General features: G+C 44.3%; 1 protein-coding gene across 1 annotated transcript in view; it reads left to right on the forward strand.

Annotated features, from left to right (window-relative positions):
* The window catches only part of LOC135389069 (insulin gene enhancer protein ISL-1-like), an 82,191-nt gene that overhangs the window by 5,143 nt on the left and 53,000 nt on the right, over nucleotides 1–24,048 (forward strand). The window contains exon 2 of the mRNA XM_064619034.1: nucleotides 22,008–22,257. Within this exon, the coding sequence (XP_064475104.1) occupies nucleotides 22,008–22,257 (250 nt within the window). The remainder of the gene's footprint in view (nucleotides 1–22,007; nucleotides 22,258–24,048) is intronic.

The following is a 24,048-nucleotide window of genomic DNA, read 5'->3' on the forward strand; positions in this document are numbered from 1 at the left end:
ATTATTATTATTATTAATTGTTATAATTATTATCATTGTTATTCATTACGTCTTGTGTTCGTAGGGTACAAGAGCAGTGGTTGTGCAAAGCTGTTGGTGGTTGTGTCGAGCCAGCTAGAACGTTCCTCACCCACTTTCCCTTTCCCACGAGGAGTTCTTCCTTTCCCTCTATTCCACCTCCTCTCCCTCAGCTGGTATTTTTCAATCCGAAAGGTGGCAACCCTAACTGAGCCTCGCACACACGAACCAGGTGGTCGGACGGGGACATGAACTTCAAAATGGCCTTTCTGAGATTCAACCACACACAGGGGATGAATAAGCCATAAAATTATAAGATATAAGATTCAAAGATCATAATAATATAAGATTCCCGTATATGAATAAGCTATAAAATCGTGCCTTATATGACTATACGCGTATAAACCGTACCTCACTTCTGAAGTGTGTACGACAGTAAGAATAATTCGGGGCTTTGCGACACAACTGCGATCGTGTGATCGCCATTCACCATCTTCTCCTCCTCAAGCAATGGGACAGGGTGCCACCTCAGCGGTGAAACATCCCACTACATCTTTATCACTTATTTGTTGTTGTATATGATAGGCATCGGAACAAACAAAAAATCTTCGATGAAAGATGAAGATGTTCTCTCATGTTCAAAAAATCTTCAGTATGCATCTATGAAACAATAAAAGAGAATCTTCATTCAGTGTAGTGGACGTGTGAAACGGTATTTGCATTTGGATGAGAGAAACACGGAAACGAATTGAAACGAGCTTCAAGAAGTAAGCTCGTCACTTCAAGATTTTGCAAGTTCAGTTGAGTTGAGTGCAAATTCCTTGAAACTGCCGGCCTGAACGACTCCCGTCATCGTCAGCATCATCGTCATCACCATCCTCTCATTTTCCCCCAATAGCAATGGGGTAGCATTCTGCTCAATGAGTGGAAGACATCCCCATATCATAGTCATCATATATCTCTTTCTCTCTATTTCCCAATAACGAAACGGATTTACGGAAATAATTGTATATGCCACGAAACATGACAAATAATGTGACAACATCACATTTGAACCATAGGTTGGTGAGCAATTTTCCGCCTCGAGTCTTTGGGTGGGGGGTGAGCAATTGTCACGGATAATTATTTAACAGCCTGCGCGCAAGACGGAGTAACTTTACACTCTGTTTACACTAAAGTAACAGTAAAGTTACTAAAGTTACACACAGTAAATTTACACTCAAGTTCTCGGCTGAGTTGGAATCCGTAACGTTGGGAACAGTAGGCAGGCACCACGTAATGCAGACATAACGTTTGCTAGAAGCTGTGCATAGCCTGAGTCGATCGGCTGCTTGACAACACATGAAGGTATACGGAGTATATGTGATGTATCCTTTTTTCGCATTTAAATTCCTCATCACTCCTCCTTCATTTATTGTTGTTGTCGTTGTATCTAATTTCGTGCTTCCATGGTGTTAATATTACGTAGGAAAGAGGGGTTCGTGGCAAGAAGGAGACGAAAGAGAAAAAATCACCAGATAGAAATCACAGTATGAAAAACGAGATCTCCACTACGTGTTTATTTCTCTTCTTTAGTTGAAATGAAACATGCGTCACCCGCTGTTTGGCCACGTACGACCCCGACCACGTAAGTTGTATAGGTGAAGCGACCGTCCGCTCTGCAGCCTGTTCCATACCGAACAGGTTTTCGCCATTCCAGCCGGAGGGAGCTAGGATATCTCGTTTGTTTGCAGGAACGCAATCGGAATGAAATCTCCAATTTTCTTGGACGTTCCATCGGTCTCGTGATTGATTGGTCATCTAATAGCTTACATAGCATATTATCGCAGACGACAGAGGAATACGCAAGCAGACGACACCCAAGGAATTGCAGACGATGTCAACACTTTTGGTTTTACGTTTTGTCTTGCTTTCGTGTGGAAGGGTTTCTGATGCTACCACTACGGATTTGGAATTCGACCAGAACGAAAGGAATAAGGTTGTAGAATCGACGTGCGAGATTTTGAAAATGAATCGGTCATGAACTGGCAGGCTCGGACGTCACTACAACCACGTCGTATACAACGCAGAAGGACGTGCGTATCCTCGCGACTATTTGGCTTTTTATTAGTTGCGATAATTTGGCTAATTTAATTTATTAATTTTTCAGATTGATTCTGAACAATGTGACTTAGAAAACTATCTCCGTTAGTCCGCACTTATAATTTCTAAATAATGATGGAGCAGAAGCAAGACCAGCACGTTACGAAACCAAAGCTTACCACTGTCCAGCAGCTCCTGACATCATTTTGTTGGCATCCGTAACGAAAGGCCATGATGATGATGATGATGATGACGATATGAGAAAAAAAAAGGAGATGTGAGCCCGCTCACAGCGGGATAAGCTACTCCGGCCGGGTCTAGTAAAGAAAAAGACAAATAACGTCAAAAAAGACGAGAGCTCTGCTGTGTTCCGTGCACACTGACGATGGATCGCAGGCCATTCGCCCAGCACTTTCACGACGTCAAAGGGTCGGCTATCAAGACGGTCCAGGGATCTCTCAAGTTGCAAGCGTGCAGTTCGAAACCGTGCACATTCTAGAAGAATATGTGAAATGTCATGTTGTATAGGGATAGGTACACAACGTTACTAAATACAGACAAAGCATGTGCAGGAACTTGATATTATCTATAAACGGAAGAAATGGAAATGATCATCGATCCATCACGTATACGAACTATTAGATGAGCCTGATGTGGTAGAATTGATAGAACAGCCCGTGTTTCTGCATAATATATCGACTTCGGAGGAAATTAGTGAAACGCTTCAGCGCAATGGGGTCCTGTGGTATAATTCGTGAATAAGGGGCTGCAGTATGAGCGGTTTTACTACATAGGAAACGAGTGTGAGTGAAGCGAATTATTCACGTTTATTGCAATACGTGTGGTGTTGTCAACAAAGCTCCTCAGAAGGGGTGCGAGATTGCCGGCTAACACGTCAAAACTATAAAAACACGTAACACGTATTCGCGACATACGTGTGCATCACCGCCACCACAACAACAGCAGATAAATTGATGACGATGATCTATAATTGAAGTCGTGTAACAAAGCGAAAACATTGAATTTTATATGGTTTTCTACACAGTCTCAACTGATGCTTGGAGTTGGAGTTAGGAAAGAAAAATATGGAGATGGTGGCTCCTACAAAACACTTAAATAAACAAAAAGAAAACAACAAAAAACAGTAAGTCTAAAAAGTTAGAAGCGCAAGAAATGTCGTTAAAGCATCTGTCGCACGCTGTCTAAGATCCCTCGGCCACCGTCCTCTAGACTCAGTGAAGCTCAACTGATGCTGTTGAGTTGTAGTGCTATGGATGTTAACCAGCGTACGAAACTTTGTCATACTAAGGGCTTGGGCCATTATTTCGTATCACATACTGCCCAGCGAACCACAAATTAAATGTCAAATTAACGCATTCGTCGTCACCTTATTGCTGTTGCTGCAATGCAAGGGTATGCTACAAAGCCCCAGTGGACTGCTAGAGACCATCGTGTTACTGTGTTTATACGGGAAGCATAACCGGGAGAAGTTGTAATTTTGATACGCGAAATGATTCAAATTAACAGGTTATGCCTCGTGTCGAGTAAACACTGCGCAGCTTGCAGAATTCACAGAATTCAGAATTGTACAGATGCGTTATCTATGGAGTCCCGCATATATAGTACGTAAACCCTAAAGACCAATGCACTCTGTTATACTCGCTGCATTGTGAAGGTTCCGTGAAATTTCATCGAACGCCGTTTCGTCGAAAATGGACGTTTCATCGGACGTCGATTCATCGAATCGGTGGCCGCCGTTTTTTTCCTGTCGCAACGTGTGAAATACGTAAAAGGCTCTCCTGACCTCTAACCTTGGTCAGGCGTCGATGAAACGGCGTTCGATGAAATGGGCGGACACCCATTGTAAATATACGTGGGAGGTGAGTTGACACTTTGTTGAGCTATGAGATTGCGGTCTGGGTCAGTCTATATGAAACTCCACAGTATCCGAGGCGACTTCGAGCAGCTGGTCGTACCAGCGCGACATACGTCTCAATTTTTTTCCTATTTTACATCCGGCTATCAGTATAGCTCTCAACAGCACAACACAATTTTCATCCCACAGCAAACAGAGAGTTCGTCCCGGTACTTGAATTCCCATGCGGTTAGCCGCGGCGTTACGTCTCGGTGTCCGTATCGGTGCCAATTAGCCGGCTCAGCGAGCCGTGTGAGCATCCAATATGGCCGTCGTCGCGTGTCTGCCACCTGCCGTGACCCGATGGGGGTTACTCAAGCGTGAGCTAGACGCATAGATTCCCGGCGCGAGCACCACGCATAATGATGCGCGCCAGCGACACATGAACGTTTTGCGCTATATAACGCCAGCTCGCGCTGCTCGTCGCTCGAAAACGTAGGCACGCGTCAATGTATTTAGCTTGACATAGCGTACGAACGAAGTGATAATAATGGTAACGGTTAATAATAATGGTCGCAACTATGCGACGCCTACCCGCGGATTAATTTTGTCCCTCCAAGTGTGGCCAAAAAGAGGCTCTTTTTTTGCTTCCTTTCTCAGAGTTTTTAATCAATCGATAATCAGCGCGCGAATAAATACTGCCCTGGCCACGTGAATGTACAGTGAATATATGTTCATACGTATATGAAGGGATATGCCAAAGTGAGGCAAAGTTCGTAGATTGGATCAGAGAGAAAATACGGTGCATGATGTTGTTATATGTCGCCACTTTATTGACTCCTGCCTGTAACCTCGGGAAGAGAATGGCATTCAGGCTTGTGTTGTGTTTTTCTGTTTGTGTGTTCCAGCCACAGAATAGTTACCTTCTTTCTCGCCTTTCCCCTTTTATGCGGGAACAAAAAGGCAGCAAGGTCCCGTTCCAAAGAAAGGCCTCCGAGATGACCTCCGACCTTATTCCAGCGGCTGTCTAAGCGCCTAAGCTATTCAGATCCCTGGTAAACTCTGTAAATGCACCTTTGTTTCGTTACCTCCTTGACCTTTGCTTGCGTTCCTGCCCGCAGGGTATACTGGGGAATATATTGGCGGTTGACAACAATGCGCAAGGCTGGACTGACGGGACATAGTAGCATGGTCTCTGTAAGCCATAAATATTTACGATGGACCACTGATTCTGAAGTTGCACCATGTGACTCTTGACCAACAACAAATAAGTAATGATGATGTAATGGAATGGTTCGCCGCTGAGGCGGCAAGCTTATGAGGCTATCACCAATTTAGAGCCAATGCCATGTTGCCATGCAATGCATTAACCCGCTGTAACCTCATCTAAGGCGTGCTCTACGGTAACCAACAGGTCCAGAATGGAGCACATCCGTGGCAACTCATGGCTAGAAACAAACCAGAGATACTACCTATGGTGGTAGTCCCCTTTGAGGTGCCTATTGTCATCAAGCGGGAGAACTACCCTTTTGAAGTAGTGAATGAGGAACCTATGTGTATGATTGTCATCAAGTAAGATAACTATTATAGTGCACTGTCATCAAGCAGGAGAGCCACACCACCAGAACTACTACCTATCTTCGTAAAACTGTTTGGTAACATTGTTGTGTAACACATCCAGCGGCCGATAGGACGCAACATTCGCTGTTTCTGTTGTCTTCACGCTATAAAGACTGCATGTTGACAGCACGGTATCAAATCGAACCATCAGAGGCTTCTTCCCTGCACACTTTACAGACGAATTAATGTCGGCATAGCTTTTCCTGAAGTCGGCCAAGGACGCATAAAACAACCTTTCATCCTTCCTGATGTTCTCTCTCCATCTTTTCACCACTCATACCAGTTGCTTCGCTGCGCTAACGCGAAATTTTAAAAGGAGGATACCACCCACTGCATTGCAGCAATGAAAAGTCACTTCATCCTCCTTCAATTGAGGCGTGCAATCAAAACGTGGCCAAATACGAGTGGATACTCTGACGCAATCAGAACACAACACAGGCGGTTTCAAACTGTACTGGCGCAACAAATTGGGGTTCAGGTAAATTATACTTCCGGACGGACTATACTTTTCTCTCAAAGTATTTGTTGTCGCACACGAGTAAAGTATATAAGTGCCACGGATCCAAGGACAATTGCTCACCGGACAATTGCTCACGGGACAATTGCTCACCACAGAACCGCTGAAGCCGGACAATTGCTCACCGCCTCTTTCACCGCACACTTATATGTAATGTTATTTCGCGTTCTTATGCGATGTGATTTTATTTCTCGTTTATGGCGCTCATATACTTGACTTTTTTTATGTTAACTGAACTTTGGTGTACCTCCGACCGAAATCCCCGTTGCAAAATAAACTACTGTAAATAAATGTTATTTGACTATAAAATGCACACAACGACCACAAGGGGATGTAATGACAAAACACGCGTATAGAAGACATCGAGATAGGACCACACCGACGCGGCTATACTCGGACTGCAAGAATGACAAGCGTGGCACCCAGCAAAACATACATTATAATAAAAAAAAAAAAAAGAGAAGAGGCCGCATGCTCCGAATTCCTGCCGCTTTTCCGGCCAAATAAAGAAGTAAAAGAAGCCGTGACTTCCTGAAAAATGTGTACCCCACGTACGTTTCTGGGATGATTTCTCCGGAAGAAATACATAGTTGGATATACACGTACGTATTCGACGTCACCGAGAATTTATTTACTGCTTGGGAAGATATAAATAACGGGAGGCCTCGCACGTGGATCCTGTTGATGAATGTCTTTTTCTTTTTTGAGAGATTGAGGGAGGGAAAGAGCACCCTCAAAGTTCAAGATAAATACAACAACTATTACTACGTGATTACCCTATAATAATATGATCATGAGTTCATGACCCCGTAAATGCAAAATAAAAACGAATGACGCATGTGAGGACACAGTTTCGCTGCTAATAATTTGGAGTACATTTACATGTAAGGTGTGCGTGTGTGCGACAGGGTATGACTGCTGATAATTGCGTCAGATATAATAATAATAATAACAATAATGTTTTATTGGTGCCCAAGAACGGTCGTGACGACCCTAACGTTGGTGCACACAAATACGATACAATGCACTACAAGAGAGAGAGAGAGAAATACATGATGATGATGACATGGGGATGACTTCCGCTCATTGAGCAGAATGCTACCCCATTGTTATTGGGGAAAAATGAGAGGATGGTGATGAGGATGACGCTGACGACGCTGACAGGGTTTTAGAGGGAGTCGATCAGGCCGGTAGTTTGCAGGAATCTGATGAAGGGCCTCAAGACTGCAAGATCTGCTTTCGTGTGTCCCATGGTCCCAAAATGAGTCTGAGGTCAAGGGGTCGGCTGTCAATCCGCGCAAAGTCGTTTGTCAACAAGTGACGCTCCCTCCTATATAAGTGGCACATGCGAGGATCACATGGTCCGCGGTCGCTGGCACACCACACTCCGGGCAAATAGACACAATATATATACAAATACAATAATACAATATGCAAATACAGACAATATGCACTAACAACAAGTCACGATCTATGCAATCACAAAAAAAAAAGAAAAAAGAAATGTACATGACTACAGCTTGAAACGGTGCTGGAAACAATGGTTCACCTTCCCCACATTGCTACCACCCTCGTACGGTAACGGATCCGCGAGCTTCACTCGTGCATAGTGCTATACGTTACGAATAAGTTGTGCTGTAACTGTACACAATTAGTTCACCATTGATTACCCGGCAGGCCATCATATACTGGGACCATGGAACAAGTAACTCATAAACGTTGTAACTTGACGTGCTAAATAACCGCATGACATATTGCTGTGAGGAGTCTCTTGCGTTAAATGACTTGGTAATTTTTCTTTAAAAACGAAAAAAAAACGCGAATGTTGGGGATGACGTTACGTATTCGGATTCACCTCCTTCTTATTACCTATGAAAGAAAAAATGGGAAATGCGCCATTTGATGGGGAGGGATGGTCTCCGAGGAAGCAAAAACATTGGGGCATCGCCCTGAGTGACGAAAACCTGAAATTCCTATTCTGAATTAACGATCGTTTAAACTCTTTTAACGAACAACCTGACTTTTTATTCAGGCACGTACATTTTTTTGCGAATTCAAGCAGTGGAAGTATACGCGTTTTCAACGTGTCAAATATATCAGTCAACGTGCGATATGAACGGACGTTAGTAAAAACGTGAGACGCGAACTTGGCTTTTGGTTACCAGTTAGGGTTGCCACCTTCCGTAGTGAAAAATACCGGCTGAGGGAGAGGAGGCGGAATAGAGGGAAAAGGGGGAGGGCTCGCGGGAAAGGGAAAGTGGGTGAGGGGTGGATGAGCAGAGAGACAGAAAAAGCGTGCTCGCTCAAGATAATACGAGGAAACAAGTTCCTGTGTATGGCTGGACCATTGATGTGAGAAATTGCTATAAACAAGCATGAGCGCTACACTGGATCGTATTATAGCAACTGGATAGGAGTGTCATCTACTTTGAATAACGCATCGATGCACACAAACCCTTCTCTGCAGGAGGAGATATCATGATGGTTGTGTACGGCCTAAGTTCTATCTGGCTCGACACAACCACTGATCTTGTCCCCTCCGAACACAAGACTTGACGAATAATAATAATGAATATGAATAACAAAGATAATGAGATAATAATTAATGAATAATGACTGAAATAACAATGAATAACTAAGAAAACGACTGGTGACTGCGGAGTTGGGTCTGTGCTCCAGATTTATTCAAGCTGTAGTGGAACGTTGAAGCGAAAACTTCGCAAAAGCCCCTATGAGAGGTCTTGAGCTACAAATACCGGCAAAAGGCTGCCGGTATCACCTTCCTACCGGCAACCGGCAGAGCGAGCAAATAACCGACCGTGCCGGTATAATACCGGCCTGGTGGCAACCCTAGTACCAGTACGTAAGGTGTTTTCGGCCTGCAGGCTCTGTTACCGGTCAATAATCTCTTCCCCCTCTCCCCCCCCCTTTTTTTTTTCTTGTTGTACAAGTTTTGATAGGAGTTGCGAAGCAGTTATAGCTATAAACGGTGTAGCGGACGACTGCGGCATTTACTTGGTCACTTAAAAAAGTGAGCGGTTCTTCTTTTAAAAAAGAAAACGGTTTAACAGAGTGGATTCCGTTGGTCGAGCAAAACACCGGATGGAATTCCGCCGTCGGCTCTGAGACCGCATATCAGCTTCCCACACGCGTGCACGGAAGAAATAACGTGTCACAATGTACACTAGCAAGCAAAGAATACACGCCGCGGAGTATATACGGCCACTCGAGGCATTCAAAACGCGTCAAAGTCAGCGGCCTTCCCATGGCAACGCGACAACGCTGGTCCTGAAGGCTGAAGCCCATATCGAAACCGCGCATGAACTGCTCCCGCTGTAGCGGACAATGGAATATAATGATATCCCACTGTCGGTTTCACACAAGGCTCGAGACATATTTCGCCCGCTCGCCGGGTGCATGAAAATGGCTCTTTAAAAGACACCGGCCTGACCCCAGGCACGGTAGGTGGTCCGCACCGTGTATTCCGCACACGCCGCTCCTATGTAGCGCACTTTGATGCCGCAGCAATATTTTTCCGCCTTCCGTATAGTAAGCGAGGTTGCTTTGTACTGTTACATTAGACGGAGTTTCGGGGACTCGGGCGCGTTATCTGTCACCTCAAGCGGCACTTTTTGGCAATTCATGTCTGACGCCTTGGAAATTCTGACTTTTTCCGATGTGATGTGATGTGATGTGAATAAAGAAAAAAATGGGGATGTAAGTTTCGACGAAGTCAAACTGGCTACCCCAGTACACTTAATACAGAAAGTTCAATCTGATGATGAGATGATGAAAACGCAAAAGGATGATGTCCAGAGACGAACAGAGATGATAATTGAGTTCAACATGTAGGTTTTTCCGAATATACCGCATTTCGATGGGAATGTTCTGGCCGTGTATTCGTCAATTTCTCGTTGGTTTGCTATAGCGCCTGTGACCTTCCGTTAGCGAAACGATGCACAATTTAGAACGTCTCCGTCCCGACTTTCTAAAAAAAAAAAAAAAGAAGAATCTGGAGAAATACTGAAAGAACAGAGCCACCACCAAACGACGTAAAAAGAGAGCGAGAGAGAAAAGAAACTTTGTGCGCTTCTTACGGTTTGCAAAGCTTTCGCCAATATTGGACATTGTTTGGAAAATGCCTCTCTGATCGATCCGTATTCTACATATACTGCCGTCTTCCAATAATACGCGCAGGTACTTTTATAATGACGTAATGCTTACGTAAATCGCGATAAAAAAACATTTCAATCATCGAAGCTGTTTCGTAAAGATAGGCAGCGGATTTCAATGGTGAAAGGACACCGTGGATTTTTTTCGGCAATTGCGGGAGAATTTTACGTGCTGGGGTAGTGTAGTGGGCCGCACCTCACGTAGCGAATTTCCCCATTCATCATAATTAATTTATCTGTCGTTGTTGTTGACGTGTACAAATGTCCATCATGTATGCACGTGCCACCCCACGCAAGCTTAAAAATAGTAATAATAAACACTCGGAGCAGAGCATCCGATGCAAGATACCTTGGCTCAGAAGCCGAGTTCGCTACTGGATTTCCAATCGGAAAATGTTGCTTTCGAAATGAAAATAAAAGTGGTTGGCAGAACATGTTTGAAACTGCTTTTGCCTTTTGTTTTTTGCCGTTATCACTTCCTTCTGTATGAGCGAAAAACATTCTCTATCCTGCAACACAACTTAATGAAGGAGGAGGCGATGTTATAACAGGTGAGGTGTTCCCGTGTTGCCAACTGCCGACGTCTGTCACCCGTTCTATTGTCTCGACTAGTGTTCGCTGGCGTGTAATCGGCGCATCACCCCTAAAGCACGTGGGCTCGAAGGAACGCTCAGAAAAATTGGCAATAAATGTTTATTAACAGAAAGATTGTTATGTCGTTGATTGTATTCGGAGCAGGAGTTTAGCGCCATGTACTGTTTGCAAGGTAAGCTTCCTTCCATGGCGCCTAGTTTTTCTAAGGAAACCCCCAGTCTAAGGGATATGCTGTCTAAGCCAATACTCACAACAGCTCGCTCTTATAATGATCTGATCTCATATTTTCATTCATTCTCTTCTCATTAATCGATCCGTATTCCTCATATGACCGCGTTACAATAACAACAACAACAACAACTTAATTTTAATGACGATGATTGGGGACGAGTTTCATCGCCAGGGGCGATACGTATACGAGTACGTTTATAATTGCGCAATACCCATAGAAATAGTCAGAAATAATATTTTCATCGTGTATCGCTGCGATTTCAAAACAGTGCCACCCAGCCTACTTCTTCAACTTTGATGATTTGTGGGTTCTGCCTATACCATATGGACTCGAATCAATCAACCGTCGACATCGAAGACTAAATGAATTTCCAACATGGTATACATTGTATTTCCTCGTCCTTCAAACTGTCACGTGAGTGTCAGACCTTCTGATGTCGAATGACGTCGCGAGAGAGGAGGAAAGGAGACTCATTTATGTAATGGCGGTCAACGGCGAGGCCAGCGCTCCCATCACAGTTCGCTCAATATCCAAACTGCATTCTCCACGTTCTCCCATTGAATGCGTTTAATACACACTTCAAACTGTCGCGACAGTGACTCATCCAAGAATGGCGTTACGTGACTTGGAATCTTTGAATCTAGACGCTGGCTGCCGATGTCCCTATGCTTTAGGAATATGGGGAAAGAGAGAGACATGACGAGACTTGGAGCAGCAAGCGACAACCTCGTTCAATGCACAAAGAACAACAACGACGAAGGTACGAGACGGGGGGGGGGGGGGATATGTTTATTAAGAAAAAAAGAAAGGAAAGGTATTTAGCCATGCAAAGAGCCGGCTTGCTATTCCGAAAAAAAAAAGGAAAAAGGGTGGGGGGAAGGGAAGGGGAAAACGAAAAAGAAAAGGAAGGAGAAAGGAAAAACAAAAAGGTTACGAGACAGGTTATTAGTCTAGGGTTCCGCGTTTTCGGTTTTTATTTTTGGGTGGATTCGGCGTATGTCTTTCGGTGTTTATTGATTTTCACGAAATCGGCGTTTTTTTTTCGATGTTTTTCCTGGCGTGTACACGATTTACCCGACAGTTACCGTCGAATAGAAATCACTATGTAAATTCCGAACGACGCTCATTCAACATGGCGTTGTTCGCTGCGGTGGTGTTTTACGGCTATCTAAAACGTAAACGGACATTCTTCACAACCATCGTATTTCTGCATGATTTTCTGATCTACGTCAACAACTTGCTGGGCATGTGCAGCAATTTATCTCTGTCGTGTCCTGGAATGTCCCTCTGTATTCGGTGTTTTCCGATTAAAACCGAATGAGGGAAAATTTACCCGGCGTATGTTTTTCGGTGTTTTTCGATTAAAACCGAAAACGCGGAACCCTAGCCTTATTACTTATAGGATAGGTGAAAAAAAAAAAAAAGCTATTAGCCCTCACATGAGAACAAATGCATACATGTGGCTACTGTAAATCACTTGCATGTGAAACTTGGGAACTTCTTGGGCCGTGCACATTAAAGCGTGCACATATGTGTGCCGTCTGTATAAAATTAATTTTCCATTTGCATTTTTATAGATTTTGAGATGTTGTGAGAACCTTCACCGCTGCTTTGGTCTCACAATATGCCTCGTTGAATCTGTTGGAAACGTATTTGTGGACGCTTATAAATGGCTTTTCAAACTTTTCAACGCTTATCAACCCCATGTTTGCGGGTTCGGGGCTGCCCAAAATTTGGTATTGCTTTGGCACACCATCCTCAGCGAAGACAGTTAAACACGTTGTGTCGTGTTGCTCGTGTGGATTTCAGGGACGGTTTAGCGAACCTTTCGGTGGCCAACATTAATCCACAATTAACTGCGGCTTCGCTTATGATCATAGTTGTCTCGCGACGTAAAACCCCGAATTACATGAAACTAAATTACGTGCTTCACTTTTAATTTATCCAGAAGTAAATACCAGGAACCTGATCCGCGTGTCCAAAAACGCAACGCAACTCAGATTCCATATCTCAGTTCGGTGACCGGGAGAGGTGATGTTTTTCTATTTTTATCCTCCCCATTCCCCCCTTTCATTTCATTTCATTTCCTTTCTGTGAGTAGCAGAATTCGTCAGGTGACGAATTCAATAGCTTCCGTTTCTTTCTTTTTTTTCTGGAATCAAACTCAAACTCGCAACTCAACTCACGCGGTTCACTATGCTCGATGATTTGTTTAATGGTTTTATATTAAATAATATTCGTAAAGCATTTTAAGCCCCATAAAGCATAAGGACGTTCATAAGTCAGACATAAAGCTTTATAAAACCACAGAACGAAGGGGAAAAACGTCTCCGTTCCAGCCGGTGAGCTGCAAAGCTCATTTTATTATCTCGCGTATGAAATGTCCCCTTTTACGACGTCCTCGTCATAAACAAGGATGCATACGCATATATGAAGCCAAAAAGAAGAAGAAAAAAGCGACATTCGGCCCCTGCAGAATTTCCTCCGCAGTAGCAGGAAGGACCGCCATGGGAGAAAAATTTGATATTCAAATGGAGCTGCTTCTGATGCTCCACATACGACTCGCGTGCGACTGAAAGCATTGCCCGGTTACACCCTCTACGTAAGAACGCAAAATAAAAACTTTATTTGAGCTTATATTTAGGGATACACTTTCTGATACTGTGTATACCTCTATATGCGTTGCTGTCTCGCTGAATGTGTTTCCTGTTGGGCCTAATTTTTGTTGTTTGTCGGCTACTTTCTGAATTTTACTACGTCATCCTTATTTAAAAATCACGTTTGCGTTATCACGTTTATTTATTATTAGTGATAGCGTAATATAATTATAGCACAAAATATTTGAATAGGAGGATGAGTGATGAGAGAAACCACTTATACTTTTATATTGGACAGCGAGATTAGAACCGGTCAGTAATATAAAATTTACGCGAAAATGTAACGCTGTGTTGTGCTTTCTTATTTCTTCGTCGTTTTTTAAAAAGTGCAAGTTTACTTATCGATCTACCAAGAGTCTTTGCGCATTCTCGTACATGGTGGGTTACGAGGAGGGAAGGTCGAACAAAACTGGGTATTTAACGAAGAATTGCAACATTAAGTCAATAACAAAATGTATAAAAAGTGATCTTGTTTGCATCTTACTCGTATGTACTTGAAAGTATTGGAATGGAGCATAACATCCATGGATATTGCGAACAGCGTAGCTTTTTCATATCCTTCTGTGCTCAAACAGTACGAAGTTAACAGATAGACACACAACATGGCTACACGAAAGTGTTCGCAGTAACACTGTTGCCATCACCCTATAGCGCAATAAAAATACGTGTACAAATACCTTAAAGAAATGTTGTGTTCAACCGTGTCTTCCATGAAACCGCATTATTCGGTTCGGTACGTCATGCGTGTGATGTAGCAGACGACAAAGCCCACAACAGGCGACAAACAGGATTTCGCCCGCGCTACAACCCGAAAAGGACGAAACAAACAAAAACGGACAACAGGAACAGAAATTGTCCGCTACACGTTGCTTCGCAGCCGACATAAAAGAAGCGGCAGTCTATTTCGTACGCACATAGGCGAGCTTGAACGACCAGGCGTCAACTCTCTCGAAAGACAGACACACAGCAGAAGCGCTACTTTTGTCGTCTGCTTCGAAACGCGTACCGAAAAAACCGAGGCGGAAGCGAGCAGACACACTTGAAATGCGACGCCGCCATCTTGAGAGAGCTTCCCGATCCCCAAAGCGTCCAACCGTCTGGAATTAATTCGGTGAAATGATCCGAGAAAATCCTCAGGAGAGTGGGGTGGATCAGACAATGGGCCTGTTGGTTTAAGGAGAGAGCTCGTTTTTATAGCCTCTGCCCGTAAGCCGATTGGCCCATGCGCGCCCAGACGACACTCTTCAAGAGGGGTACTACTTTTTTGTGCGTGTGTAGCTACGCAGGTGTTCAGTGTAGATGCTTCAGAACGAAAAAACCTGGAACCCATAGAGTTGAATGTCGTCTAGAGTGTACAGGCCGAGAGAACTACCTGGATTTCTGTCAGGATGAGGGCAAGAGTGACAATCGATCATTCGATTTCTTCGAAGTGGGAATTGTATGGCTCTTCGTAACTAGAAACTGGAACCGATATTGATAATGGCTGGTATCGACAAAAACGATAATTCCGAAGAGGACAATAATTGTGGTGTTGTAAGAATGTCACGCGGTTTTATTGCAAAAGTCAGATATGGGCATGCTTTTCGTTTCTTTTATGGTGCAGTACACATAAAAATTTGTTTCTGCATGTTACTGAGGGTGCCAGGTTTTGAGGACACAATTATGCTTGATTGATGGAATAATAATCTGGTTTTGTTAAGTACCACTACAAATTTGACACACGGTATCTAGATACACTACGTACGGTTACCATTCATATCATCCGATCGACACTGTCTTGAACAATACCACTATAGATCGTATTATATATGCCTACTTTTGCTCGTTCCCTATTTTCGGCGAGGCTTTTTTTCCCAAATTCGGGCTTTTTTACAGTATAGAACTCCTCCACCAGCTCGCCCACATTTATGCTGTTTTATCAGTAACGAGGCTTTAGATATATATACATTCTCTGACCAGCGAACACTGTGACAGAAGGATACATTCCTCGAACAATGGCGTGCAGATAAGACCGGGCGTTATCGGTCGATTGTGGAACAAGCTGCTGGAACGTGAATAACTTGTTATTTGATCCGATGTGATGAACTGGGGATACATGCAGCATGGAAAGTTTTCCGCAACCACTTTCGTGCATTCATTATTCATTAAAGTACAAACATTCGTAGTAAGTGATTTATGAGCGAAAGAAACCGCAATTTAAGCTTTCCATCTTCTTCTCAAGAAGCGCGGGAATGTGGAGAGGCCTCGGATTGGTTACCACAAACGGTCTCGCGATGATTGGTCAAATCGTTTGGGGAGACCAATGAGAGCCTGCTCTCCATTGTCGGCCTTCTTGAGAAGAAGAGGGAAAGCGTAGAGTGTGGTTTCTTTCGCTCATAAACCACTTACGACGCAACCGATGAATTTCGTTCTTTTTGGGTTGGTGTCACGGTAACGGGATCTTTCATCCGCGAGGAGAAATATGTGCACTTTGGTGTCCCTTTAACACAGACAATATTGTGCAGGAAAAATCTATGGTATACTGTGTCTTATGAGATTAGTATGAGGCAACTTCTTTCTAAGCTTTGCCTACATCAATTATATCACAAATAATTCATGCTATATACGTCACAAGATAGTGCCGAATTCAATTTCTCCATATTTCTTTTTAAATTTACTCATCTATCGTGCTCAAGCTAAGAACAGCATCTGGGGTGCTGAAAATTAGCTTTATAATATATTCATTTTACATTTAACTAGGAAGACGTGCGTCGTCAAACATAACTACGACCCAAAGAGATTACACGCGGTGTAGTTTTTATATTGTTTTACAGATTTTTATTTTAAAAAATCTATGAGAGCAGCATATGTACCGTTTTTGCACATGGATTATATGCCCATCAAAGTATGAAGCCGAAAAAAGTATACAACTATATACTGTACTACTAATTACCTAAATTAATTACCTCTTTAATTAGGGGCTTTCGGACAAAAGTGAGATATCTTACTTTTGCCCAAAAGCTCCTAATTAAAGAGTTATTTCTGTTATATCTGTGTTATATATCTGTTATATTTGTTATATCTGTGATAGCCCTATCCGGAATGTGTAACTAACGCGATACAACCCGAGCTATCTGATAGGACAAGATAACGAGATTAACCTGTTACTCTATTCAAAAATAAACAGCACACCTCCACATAATCACGAAGATACCACAACGCAGAGATCCTCCGACAGTTCCGGTAAAATAAAATGACAATACATTTTAGCCGCACATATCCTTATCTGCATGCGCAACCGTAATGTTTGCATACTGGGTTGTAGAACGCACGTTTCTTTTGTGTTCTACCGGCCTCATCCAATCGTATTGCCCAACCCGAACCTCGGTAACGCAGGACGGCACACCTTGCAGAATATGAAGGTTGCCAAATCGAGTGCAAACATCCTCCGATAAGATAAAGATGGACAGACGAGAGGAAATGGCATCGTATATAGGGATCGATCGTCTGCAAGGGTGCGTTCTATATCGGTGTTCGGTGTGTGCCGTCGGACCGAGATAACGTCGCTGTCTTGCGTCTGATATTGTATCTAGCGTGTACACTTCATTTTGCAGATATATATTTGCTGTGGTACAAGGCGCTTCGTTCTGATGCCGTCATTATGTCATTTATGATGATGAAGAAACAAAGGTCTATTCTGTATACAAAACAGTAATTGATTGACTCAAGTCAACAAAAAAAGGAAAAAGAGGAGAAAGAGAGAAAAACCTTGATTGCTAGGAGAATAATAATCAATGTATTTCTGGTATCCTGCTGTAGGCTTTTATATTTAGTTAGTCTATACTGCAGGTCAGCTTCACGCTTTTCCGCTTTTGTTTTCGAGTGCTATCCAGTCCAAACTTTCAACTAAGTTCCCACCCCTAGGTTGCACGCAGTCAGGGTTGCCAGGGCAAAATCCTGAAAAGTCCCCAACGCACCACGAGAAAGTAGTCAAACGTAGCCAGTTTCCCTTTTATGTAGCCAGTGGTATGCAGGCATAATATCTTTAACGAGTGCGAAAATCGCAGCACACAAACAAGACAGTCCGAGGGACATCGTACCGACTGGGAGAATTCCAATCGTCAGAGGAAACAGGAGAACAGCAACAAAAACAACAACAACAATAAATGAAGGAGAAGTGATGATGACATGGGATGTTTCCCCGTGGTAGCCACAGGACCCTACCCCACTTCACAGAGGTGAATATTAGAGGATGAATTATGGTTAACGCGAAGGCCACATTGGCATTATGCGGTGCACGATGAAAATTATCCCGAGCTTACAAGAGTCTCAAATGTAACGCGAAGAAGTATCCACAAAAGTAGCCAGAAAATAGCCAAGTCGCCATTGCCCAAATTTCGACACCACGACAGTCAGAGAGCAAAGTAGCCAAATCTGGGAACCCTGCACACAGCTCATATGCATGATGCAGTATGCACAGCGTAGCCTGTGTGTGAATGTCGGTTCATTAGATTACATTTACGGGTGCCCTGGAAGATTCTCCAGGTTGAGAAACGAATAAAAATCAGTGGATGGATGGATGGATACTTTGGCTTTTCCCTTTGGAACGGGCGGTAGCTTGCGCCACCTAGCCTAGAATTGACACATTACTGAGATTGAAATTACTTCAGAACTTCATGATCAGAACTGTGCCGGTGTTTGCATTGGAATTAACTACATTATTCCTATGTGCCGCCATTCATTTAGTCTGTATTTTATACTGTTTTAAAGTTAACTTCGTCCCTATCGTTTCGGAAAACCGGTGCTTCCCATAAGGTCACGTCAACTTGCGTCGGACGAATACCTTTGCATGCCAATATGACATGCTCAGTGGTGGTGAAACTGCTCATCGCGGTCGGCTACGCTTGTAACGGGCAACGTCACGACTAACGCAGGAGGATGACGCAGATGATTAGATGAGGATGAGGTTAGATGAGATTAGGTTAGATGATGTTCCAGGCAGCAGTTCATTCCGCAGTGATGATCATGAGCTGGTCAAGGAGGACGCAGAGCACAACACAACACACAGAGTTTCGATTAGATTAGGTGGATCGGGTGCCTGGCAGAACATCACTCCGCGGTGACGGTCTTCAGGCGGCCTCCTAGGACAAAAAGGCTCGGTCCAGGGCCAGGGCCATGCTCCGCGGTCTCCTCTTCTTGTCCACATATACCGCATGTCAGGAAACGGACCACTAGCGCTGCCTAGTCGATAGAGTGCTTGTTAGTAACACTCCTGCATAACCGTATAGACCGAAACTCGTCACTGGTATAGTCCTCACAACCTTCTCTTCCGGAGTCACAGTAGGCTTGTGACATTGAGGCTTGTGCACGTGACGTCACGCGTAGCCTTTGCGCGCCTTGGAGCCACGTGACAAGGGAACGCGTCACAGGCGTCTTTCTGAGGACCGAATGCGGCAGCAGTTTTTTTTTTCTCGCAATTGCACGCACACCGCAACCACTCGCGGCATGCCCTCCTACTGTGACTCCGGTACGGCACCATGTTTTCCAATGTCACGTGACCAAACATGACGTCACTGCACAAGCCTCATTGATCGAACGGGAAACCCTGATTCCTAAGATTGCATCGGACGCTCCGCGGTGATGGAACGTCATGTTGCGTGCATCTTCGCATTTTGTCTTTTGCAGCCCTATACCCAGGAAGAATTTTTGGATCATGGTTTATAGAAGGCCCAGTTAGTGGTGTAGTACCTTTCGAGATTAGTTAACCTATATACAGAGAGAAAAAAGCTAAGCCGTTGTCCACCACGGAGGTACCTGTACGTGCGAGTGCAGAAGTGTCTGTGCATGCACTTGACGAGTAAACTTTTCTTTAAGGGCGTGCTCTTCGTGTACACTTGCTGTAAAACCTTTTTTACTACGCGGATTGAGGAACTCTCTCCGTGTAGCGAGAAAACCTGTCGTCCCTGTGGGCGTAGCCTTCCTTCGTCGGAAAGTGGCTGCATGCTAATCAGAAAGAAGAAAAGAAAAAAAAAAGAAAGAAAAACATTGGGATGACACTGGCCGGTCATTATCCAACAGACGTTTCGTATAGGAGATGATGAGAAAATAATGCTCGAATTACGGGATTCTCATTTCGACTGCGTGTGTACCGGCAGGATCTCACCGCTAGCCTCCCTCTCATGGTCAACGTTCCTTATACGCGTCACTTTATTCTATTTTATTAGTACCTATACCGCTACCGGGAGCCCGGTATGACACTTGGCTTTAGTGCGCCGCGACGCTGTCGCTGAACATACCGCTGGCCGCCTCCATCTACAAGGAGTGCTCGTAATTTTATGGCCAGTACAGGTGCCAACTAGTGCAATAATGAGATTGATAACCCCGTAATAATAGAGTAAAAGGCACGTGGTAACGGAAATCCCCCACGTAGAACCGTATTATTGTACTCATGTGTCGCAAGACCATGCAAACGATAGGCGTAGGAGACAGCATACCGCATAGGACAAGGTGTTTCAGTGATTTGTCTAGAGCCCCCCGTAACACCCCCGAAAATCTGGGAGAGACACCCTAAAATTTTGTGAGATTACGCAATATTTATTCGAAGACCGTAAAAATGCGAGGGAGTAGTGATGTCCTCCCCCCACCCCACCCCCACGCCGCGGTACCCACAGGGACGAAATTATGGGTAAACCACTGAGCTGTTTCACGATAAGCATTCTGATTAACTGAATGCCAAACCAGATACACGCAAGCAGAAAATGTCAACGAGCACCAATTAAAATTACCGTTCCGTTCCTACCGGCAACAGTGGCTTAGCCAAACATTTCTCTGGCTGTACGCGCCACTGACTTGCAACGCTGCAGATGGGAGTTTCTATGTTGCTCGGCGGAGTTGGAGCGTGGCGACGCGAGATGGGATTTCGTCGGTAGAAGCTGCTGCCGGGAGCCCAGTATAAGCTACCGCCCGAACCGCATCCAATCCACAGATGAGATTGTTCCGGTATAGGTACGGTAACTTGACGCTGACGTTGCCAACAGTGTACTAAAACCGGCCGACAATCGCCCGGTATTTCTTTCGCGGCAATACGCACTCCAGCGATGACGTCAATACCGGCTGTACCGGGAGCCCATGACAGGTATACACTAAAACTCTCTAATGACTCGTTATCACAAAATGAGAAAACGAAGGAAAATGGCATGTGGCACTGTGTGAGCACCATAGACCTGTTTCTCTGGGCCAGGTGGCGCGAGTGAGCAGCAACGTCAGCGCCACAGGGGTGGCATCCAATGTATTGCTCCGTAGACGAAAGCGTGCTGGGCGAACGCAATGCATCCTGGACAGGTCCTGGTCGCACGTCACAGCAAACGCCGAGGCACACGTGACCTTAAAGATGGCGGCGCCCGCGATCGGCGGCCAAACCGTTTGTAAACAATGCGGTTGTTGTTTCTGGACGACGTTTTGAATGTTTTTCGATCACGGTAACTATTTTTATCCGATAATCTCGCAATAAAACGCGCAGTTTTACACATAAAGCCTCGTATTGTTGACAACTTCCAAAGGTGTGATGACGACCGCGCGTTAAGACTTACCGAGCCGATGCGATGTACTTAAACTAAGGTGAAATGGGCTACCATGTTGCGGAAGAAGCACCAGATAGTTTACGCTGGCAAAATACGGTCATCTCTTGGTGTTATGACGGCGAAAATATGTCGGTAAGCGGCAAAACGACATGTAAACAAAGTCACATGACCTCAAAATGACGTTTTCTATGACGTGCGACCAGGACAAGATGGCAGTTTTGCCAAAAGCACCCGCTTGAGGGTAGTTACAACAATGGCGGGTTTGTGTCACCCCTGTGGTCAGCGCCCCAAATTGTGCAACACGCGGTCTCTTAGCAGACGACGCGGCACTTTCAAACACACAGACTCGAGTTGTTCGCACTTTTGAAGAAGCACCACTTTTTCTGTGGATTTCCTACAGGTCTTGTAGCCTCCTTGGCACCATACCGTTTGAAATACCATGCAAAACACGCTGATGAAACGACCTACTGTTGGGATCTGTGGCCGTTTGGGCCCGAAATGGCGCTGTGCAAACTTCACTGCAACAGCCCTATATACGCTGCCACAAGAGCTAGCAAATTTAACGCATCTGCCGTCAACATATATGCTCACTCTTCCCAGAGGATTTTGCTCACGAACGGCCTTTTTCTAATCGCGCAGTGTGACTCATGCCCCCTGATTGGCATACAGATACAACTTTTTTTTTGTGTATGTATGTGCAGTGTGCGTAACGTCGCCAACTGGAGGTGGCCTTGCGCTCGGCGACGGCAAGTCCCCGTCGTGTGGCAGACGTCGTGGAGTGTGCGTCGGCTGCGGGGGTCCCATCAGAGACCAGTACCTGCTACGCGTCGCCCCCGACCTGGAATGGCACGCGGCTTGTCTCAAGTGCGCCCACTGCCTACAGTTCCTAGACGAGACTTGCACGTGCTTCGTGCGCGACGGGAAGACCTACTGCAAGAGAGACTACCTCAGGTAAAGCTACCCCTTTTGTCGTCTATGTAACGTGACACTTGCTTTGGGGTTGCGCGTGGACTTTATGCGTACGTATACGAGCTCAAATAATGAGACTGCGTGGACCAGGGATGGGCAGTATTTAAATACATTGTATTTAAAATAATATTTAAAATATAAATACGTGTATTTAAAATATGTATTTAAATATAGGCAAGAAAAATGTACTTATATTTATATTTAAATACCGTTTTAGGCGTATTTATATTTAAAATACCACTTAAATACACATATCTCATCCTCCCGTATTTGTGTGCTTCTCTCGAGTTCCACATTGTTAGCCTCCAGCAATGAAAGGTATCTTGGTTAGATGTTACACTAATTTAAAAGAATAATGTGCCTAGACGCCTCAAAGTATTTACGGAAGTAGTTACAGTATTTAAATACTGTCTTAATGTATTTATATTTTGTATTTAATTACTTTCATCATAAAGTATTTATAGGCAGTATTTAAATACATGAAAACATGTAGTATTTTGTATTTATATTTAAATACCCAAAAAGTGTATTTATGCCCATCCCTGGCGTGGACCATGTATTGTTTATAGTGCGTTACTTATCGGAAGAGAAAGAAAAGGATGCTGTTGTAGGCTCTATAATGAAGAAAACCTTTGGGTGAAGTCACATCAGGCTTTCTGCATTATGGAGTTCATCCAGCAGCTCGCTTGCATTGCATCTACGTTATATTGTCATTCTCTCGTAGGCTATCTGCCGAGAGCGCTGCACGAGGGGGGGTTTGGAAATCACAATAAATAAATCAAAGCGGTAATTTAACGAAATAAATTCACGTAAAACAGTGGTGCTCAAGTTGCTTTGTTCGACGGAACCCGTGAATGTGACCATGATCAAAGAAACTATATATTTTTAAAAAAAAAGTGCGTGAGCACCGCGAAACAACTTTGGCTGTGAGCGTACGTGACGCGAGCTTTGGACGTGAGCGAACGTTTGGTTTGTACCGGCTGTTTATTACTCGCGGACATTCGAGACAAATATGCATGGAAGAAATAAAATCGTGATAAATAATTCTAGGGTCATGCACGCACCACGATCTTACACGTTCCTTGGCGCTGACCAGACTGTCCACCTTTCTCCCTACATGTGCGCCTCATATGTTAGGCTGCGTCCGAAGAAAAAAAAAAAAAAGTAGTCAAAATGATAAAAATGGTATAGCACAACAGAGAGTGAGACGACAAAAAGTAAATAGCAGTGTCGGGTGCCACGCTTATCTGGCTGTCGGTGCGCTCATTGAATTCGGAATGATGTCGTCTTTATCGGCTCCCAGCATCTCCTCCCTTCATCTTTTACTATCTTTACGACAGTGCACTTTTTATATTGGGGGTTTTCTTTATTCTCCCACGAGGTGGCGACGCTGTGTGGCCTCGTGAAAAGATGGATGGCAGGGATGGTGGCTTACGCGACGACTATAAAATCTATTATATAATCACGTTACGGCGTTAAAGGTAATTGATCGCGTCAATTGCTCTGATCCGTCGAGGCGATTGACATCGAGCGACTGACGGAGGGGAGATCATCTAAGATCATCCAGGATGGGGCGACATCTTTTGGACAGTTGAACAGTGATCGCGGATAGCTCAAGAAAAAACTATCGCATTATCCGCGTAACTGTTTAAAATCTCCTTCACTTCGTCGTCACGAAGCAACTGGCGCTATGAGCGATGTAATGTCGTAAGCATATAGGGATTAGTCAGCAGACACGGGAGGTTAATACATGTTTTAAGATGAGCCTCATCC

Source organism: Ornithodoros turicata, chromosome 3, assembly GCF_037126465.1.
Source record: "Ornithodoros turicata isolate Travis chromosome 3, ASM3712646v1, whole genome shotgun sequence".
NCBI lineage: Eukaryota > Metazoa > Arthropoda > Arachnida > Ixodida > Argasidae > Ornithodoros > Ornithodoros turicata.